The sequence below is a fragment of the Ictalurus furcatus genome, unplaced genomic scaffold (genome assembly GCF_023375685.1).
Source record: "Ictalurus furcatus strain D&B unplaced genomic scaffold, Billie_1.0 scf1, whole genome shotgun sequence".
Taxonomy (NCBI): domain Eukaryota; kingdom Metazoa; phylum Chordata; class Actinopteri; order Siluriformes; family Ictaluridae; genus Ictalurus; species Ictalurus furcatus.
The window spans coordinates 888,616-895,111 of record NW_026521050.1 but is presented as its reverse complement, the minus strand read 5'-3'; the positions used below and the strand labels follow the sequence as shown (position 1 = coordinate 895,111).

Genomic DNA, 6,496 nt, shown 5'->3' with positions numbered 1-6,496 from the left:
AAATACTTCCAGCTCCATCCATTCTTCATCTGGAAACCGGAGCACAGTATTATGGAAAGGCTCAGGAACAATTACATCCTGCCTTGTCTTTACAGCTGTCCACATCTTCAGGTTGTTTCCTCTGGTGTGGGAAGACCCAGAGTGGTTCTTGGTACCAGCGGGCAATATTATATCCTTTCCTCTCATCTGTGCTGTAAAGCATGCAAAAAATACTGGTTCGCTGATAAACTCCAGTGGCTAGACATGCTACCAAAGCGTTTTACGAACATCTTGCCAGTGATAGATGAACTGCGGCGCTCTGGAACATCACCAAATGATATGGCCAACCAGCTGTCTGAGCTGCTTCACCTGAAGTACGAAAGAGCCCACCTAGCCTACCTGCTCAGCATGCAGAACACCAGGGATGCTGAAGCAGGGCTGTATGGACAGAGGACCATCACTGGGGCACTAAGGAAGGATGACACACCAGCACCGTTTGGGGGTTATGAGGACACTGATGGGTGGTATGGGGTGTCTGTGACTGCACACTATGTGGTGGAGTGTCTTCTTCAAGAATATCAGCGGCAGGAGGCAGCTCTCACTCAGGTTCTACAAGGCACTTTTGGACAGGTGTTCAGTTCAGATCACACATGCAAAATTGCTAGAAAAGTGACTCTCTCATCTGGCACAATGTCATCCTACGCTGTGATGAATGAGAACTGGATGATCCTGTCCTGGGTGATGCTGCAATCTAAAAGTGAGCGGTCCTTAGAGTCAATGTACTGTGGGCTGGCCAATCGCTACAGTGCTGCTGGTATCCCCAAGACCAAGTACCAGTGGGTGGACAGGTATGTATCATCACATCACGCATCACATCAAGTAGTGTATGCGAAGGTAATGAATATATTTAACTGATTTTTTTATTTCCCTTTTGTGTACTTAGGGACTGCGGTGCCGCTTTCAGAGTCATGGACCCAGCACCTTATGAGCACCTGCAGTGGGATGCCTGGAGGACCACTGAAGCTATCGTGGCAGAGGTTACCTCAGAGAACCTCAAGAATTTGTGTGCCGCTTGCCTGAAGTGCAATGAGAACATCACTCTTAAATTGGACTTATTTCACTGTATGCGGCGGTTCACCAGGGAGTGTGTGTCGGAGCACCATCCTCTGTATAGCTCCTTCTGTCAGTTCCTCTCTGCTGCCTTCCTCTGTAGTGGATCAGAGCGACCTGGTGAAACTGAATAATGCATACATATTCTGTGGTATTGTGCCTGCTAATCCCACCAAGCAGCACATCAGACAGCACTGCAGGACAAAAGTGCCAAATCCCAGAGAGCTGGTCCAGAGAGTGGAAGAAGTGCTTCAACATTTCCATCTTGCTAAGGATCCCAACAACATCTTCCTTTTTAAACCCTCCAATGCTAAAGGTGTGGTGGATTTAGCGTGTACACATCCTTAGAGGCTGCCTGAGTGACCCTGAGGTGGAGGAAGGAATCCTCTACAGACACGGGGGAACCTTACAGCTCAATCATGTAAAGGGTGATGGAGCTGCTGTTCCCATTTGGATCCCTGTCAGAGGCACCTCACAGCAGGAGGGGTTTCATTTCCACCAGGCCCAGTGGGTAACAGGCAATCGTGTCTCTCCTGAGCTGTTCCAGGCACAGGGAATGACTGGGGTGGCACACTGGAATTATCAGCGGCTGGTGGACCTGAAGCAGCCTGGGGTCATCCTACCTGCAGTGTTTGACCCTGTGTTAATGATGAATTTAAACAGTGCCTCTGTGAGCGTGACAGGACAGCCCAAATATCCAGCCTTGCATATATCCAGCAGGGACACAGGAGAGCGGTTTGGCCTATGGTATGTGGAGCCAGGCTGTCGACCAGTGCCTCTTGACTTTGCCAAGCATAAGTGCAGGAAGTCAGCCTTAGGAGATGTGGAGATTCCAGAAGAGTCTTCATCTAGCTTTGAATCCTCAATTCCATCTAAGGTAGTCCTTTACACTATGTTTTTATTTGATAATGGACAAAAAGATTTGTATTACTTCATAATTGATTGTTTTTCTCACTTGCATACACTCATTTTGCTCAATTTCAGGAATGGTTGGATGATTCCTCTTCTGCTGAGACCCCTCTTGCTGCAGAACCAGAGGCCAGCCCACAGACTGTCATCTTTCATCAGTTTTCCAGTCCAAGTCCTGTGACAGTAAAGGAACAAAAGTCTGACGAATTTCTGTTAGATGCAGGTAATTGCATTATTCATACAGGCACTAATGTGTGTAATCTGTCTGTCTCATATATGTACACAAAGACTCAAATACTTTAATTAAGTAATTTTGTGAATCTCCTCTAGAACTGCTGAGCACACCACCACTGCCTATGGTTGCTTCTCCCCGTGCAGCTCGCATTGGACCCATAAAGACAGGTCGTCGAGTCTTTGTGTTGGACCACAACAGATGGACGGATCCAATGAGAAAGGCCATTGACGGTCTCCTGGCCAAGCACCACGGGAGCAAGGATCTCCTTAAAAGGGTGAATGCTGATTATGCTGCTATGGTACAGAGTGCCTGCACTGACCCCAACAGCCTTCTGCACTCAACCACAAAACAACACATAAACAATTACATAAAACACCTTCCTAAAAAAAAAAACACAAATGTCTCTCTCAACACCAGCCCAGAAAAGCTCCTGGAGACACAACAGTTATGGCATCGTCTTAACTCATGCAGTGAAACCATCAGTGTCCCAGTGACGATACTGCCACCCGCTCAGTTCAATCCACCTGCAAAGAGTGTTCCTGAAGACGTCCCTCTGACACAGGCAGCAGTTGAGAAGATGGTTAAAGACATCCTAGAGAAGCAGCAGGCAGCCCTGCAACAACAACAACAGCAGCAGCAGACACCAAAAAAAACAAATTAGATCCTGTTTAGCTTGTGGTTAGCCAAAGTCTCGTTATCTGGGTGATGGCTCCTCAGTGCATTTCTTTTATCAGGCTGGTGATGTTAAATACTTCTAATGCTCCAGGAAAGTCTTTGAGGCATACTCTGCAGAGGGCCTGACCAACCCCAGGATGCCATTTGAAGATTTTGCAGACACTCCCTTCTTTCAGCTGGAGCTTGAGGCCGCTAAGCAGAAGGGGGCAGAGAGGAAGAGGGTGATTGAAGAGAGAGGCAAGAGGAAATCATTAGTGGAGCATCCTTCTAGTCGTCTGTGCAGGTTCTGCCACCAGCCAATAAAACAAGGACCCAATAGCCCTCATATCCACACTGGTTTCCCTGGAGTGGCAGGCAAATACATTTACTGTCCTTCTAAAGTGCTCTCCCTGTATCAAGTACAGGGAATGAATGCAGAGACGACATGGGCAGAGTTTCAGCAGTCCCCATTCTATGAGGCTGAGAGGCAGAGGTGGATTGTTGAAAAGAGAAAATAACTTTGTTGTGAAACACAGCATTTAAGGTCTGTGCATGGCATGTCTGCTTCCAAGCCAAGCACAAGCTTGGATTTTGGTAAATAGTTACAAAGCCACAAACACTGTGTAATACTGTTGTCCATGAATCTCATTCTATTTGTTCTGCGCTCTCTCTCTCTCTCTCTCTCTCTCTCTCTCTACCATTGTGGAATTGTGTACAGACTTTGTATTTTTTTATTATTTGTCTGGTGTTTTCGTAAATATGTTTTATCTTGCTTGTATTTGTAAATGTTTTAAAACTCTTAGTCCTTATTTGCAATACATTTTCAAAAACTTACTATAACACACTCTACATATATTATTTAGAAAGTTATTTTAATTTTGACAAACTGTGAATTTCATGTTCTCCTTTAACAGTTAATTTTACACACTGAATGTGTATCAAAATAGTAAATGTTGACAATGCCTCTTTTTTAAGAAGTTACATAGTTACAATATGTAACATCTAATATAATAAAAATAAACTAAAACATGATCAAAACATCAAAATGTTGTGTGGTGTTTTAATTTTAAATATAAATATTTGAAATAGTAACTACTAATGACAATGTCCACATCAATAATGGTTTATTAATGATCATTTTTACATTTTGCTCACCTTACACAAAGAAAACTCTTGGGAAATAACTTTCATAATTTATTTTTAACATCATATTGTTTTCATATGTTCATCATATTTTTATGGATTCGACATTAAAACAAGTTTTTTTAAATCACATTTTAGCCAAGGTGGGATTCGAACCGTGTTTTTACGATAAGGTGGTCCAACCCGCCTCCTGGGTTTTCCTCACCTTCTATTGGCAAGTCAGCACTCTACATCTACGTGCGACTGGACGCCGCGTGACGGTTGGAGATACTGTCCTCTATACTAACGAGGAAAGCCTGGCGGCGCGTGAGAAGACCCATGACACTTTGGAATGTTGAGACCATGAGCGACCAAAACGTAAATGAGCCTTGGAGTCACTCTTAAGCCTTGTCTCATTCTCCATCGCGGTTACGGCTGGTAAAGAAGGTTGGCACATTGAAACGATCAAAACATAAACCATCAGAACATAAATGAACCAAGGAAATGCACTTAAGTCTTGTCTCATGCTCCCTTCCTCTGATGGCCAAGAGAAAATGGCACTGGACTTGGAATGCACTGGGGTCTCCCCTACGCAACTTGAAGCCTGCTCAATTCATGTCAACGGTCTGTGTCAACTAACTCGTGTGCTCTATCTTGCCGACTGCAGAGAGAAAAGGGCACTGGACTTGAACTACACTGGGGTTTCACCTGCGCAACTTGAAGTCTGTTATGAAATATAAACGAGACTGAGAAGTTGTTGTTGAAGAAGGGTCTAACACGGACAAACACGTCCGTCGGCTCCAGTAGAATAGCCTAGTGTTTCCTTAAACCACTTTCAGGTGTCGGACTCTAAATCCAACGGGGTTTTCTCGCGCAGGTATGAACCCTGCTTGCAGCTTTGTCAGCTGTAGGTGTCAAGTCACTGGTGCTCAATCTCCTGCTGTTTAATTAAAGCAAGTGGCACATACAGAGTGTTTAATTGGCAAAACTTTGAATCCACTTGCAAGGCCTGCTTTCTTCATGGCACAGTGTCCCAACACTGATACTGACATGCACCCTGTGGTGAAGAATGTATTGTTTTCCCCTCTGTAATACAACCACATAAAGCCCGCTTTATGTTACAATTAAACACGGGAGAGCTGTCTATTAGCGGAGTGATTTAATCTGGTGTGGTAAGAGCAGAAAAATCTGAAAAAAAGTAGAGTATATGTGTCGCAAGGAAACCATGGCTCACGGCAGACAGAATCGCACTCGGCTGAGCAAACAAGCCCCGTGGCTTTCATACAGTCGGGCCTAATGCAAAACAAACTCCCCGTCGGGGAATCGAACCCCGGTGTTCCGCGTGAAAAGCGGAGATACCGTCCATTATACTAACGAGGAAAGCCTAGCGGCGCGTGAAAAGACCCATGACACTTTGGAATGTTGAGACCATGGGCGACCAAAACATAAATGAGCCTTGGAGTCACTCTTAAGCCTTTTCTCATTCTCCATCTAGCAGTTCCATCAGGACTGTATAAAAGAATCAGGTGTGGCTCCTGCTAGATTGGAATGAAAACCTGAAGACTGGACAACGCTGCTTAAGACCAATCAGCATATAGACATCTTTGCTTATTAAATATAAAACACTGACTATATAGATGGCTGATTGCGGAAAATGTACACCTCTCATCACAGTTTGCATGCTAGCTTGTCGCTAACAGAAGACAGACACCCTATCACCCTATCACTTTCTGTGCGAGGGTGGAGTGAGTGTTTTCAGTCCCGTCTCGGGCTAAACCATCACAGCTCTATTAAAATTCTGTCATCAAGTCTGAACATTAGAACCCAGCTTCCTTTTTTTTTTTCTTCAAGAACACACTATGGCCAAAAGTTTGTGGACACCTGACCATCACACCCGTACAGTATACGCTTGTTGAACATCCCATTCCAGATGTATTTCCCCTTTGCTGTTACAATAGAGTCCACTCTTCTGGCCAGTAAAGTTCTTCTGCATCAACCTTAACACACTGTGTCTTCATGGAGCTGGGTTTGTGTACAGGGGTGTTGTGATGCTGGAACCGGTTTGGGTCTATTAGTTCCAGTGAAGGGAAATTGTAACGCTACAGCGTACAGAGACGTTCTATACAGCTGTGTGATTTCAGCTGTGTGGCAACAGTTCAGGGAAGAAGCACATGTGGGTGTTATGGTCAGGCGTCCATATACTTTTGGTTACATAGTGTATTATGTTTATGCTGTAATGAAGATTCAGTGAACTGCAGGCTGGTGACTGATTTCAGCACCAAGGACAGCACCAGCTGAGGCCTGAGTCACTATGAGAGCCTGAGAGAAACAAGTCTCTCTCTCTCTATTTCTTTTTCTCTTTCTGTCTGTCTGATTTGTCTTTCCATCTCTCTCTTGATCGGTCTCTGTCTCACTCTCTGTGTATGTGTGTCTCACTGTCGTCTCTATCTCTGTCTCTCACTTTCTGTCTGTCTGACTGCCTTTCTG

General features: G+C 44.7%; 1 protein-coding gene across 2 annotated transcripts; it reads left to right on the top strand.

Annotated features, from left to right (window-relative positions):
- The first annotated feature begins 561 nt into the window (after positions 1 to 561).
- LOC128604688 (uncharacterized) lies at positions 562 to 4,323 on the top strand. Of its 2 annotated transcripts, XM_053619799.1 has the most exons (4): positions 562 to 827; positions 923 to 1,966; positions 2,074 to 2,221; positions 2,329 to 4,323. In XM_053619799.1, the coding sequence occupies exons 2-4, from the start codon at positions 1,646 to 1,648 to the stop codon at positions 2,892 to 2,894; spliced, it is 1,035 nt and encodes a 344-aa protein (XP_053475774.1). In that variant the 5' UTR covers positions 562 to 827; positions 923 to 1,645; the 3' UTR covers positions 2,895 to 4,323. The 2 variants fall into 2 exon arrangements, with proteins under 2 accessions (XP_053475774.1, XP_053475775.1); XM_053619800.1 differs by having other exon boundaries at positions 562 to 1,966.
- The last annotated feature ends 2,173 nt before the right edge of the window (positions 4,324 to 6,496 follow it).

Excerpts from the sequence above, each read along its gene's own strand:
- LOC128604688 (XM_053619799.1), top strand. The coding sequence starts at position 1,646 with ATGACTGGGGTGGCACACTGGAATTATCAGCGGCTGGTGGACCTGAAG. Across the intron at positions 1,967-2,073 it reads AATCCTCAATTCCATCTAAG|GAATGGTTGGATGATTCCTC; the intron begins GTAGTCCTTTAC and ends GCTCAATTTCAG. Across the intron at positions 2,222-2,328 it reads CGAATTTCTGTTAGATGCAG|AACTGCTGAGCACACCACCA; the intron begins GTAATTGCATTA and ends AATCTCCTCTAG.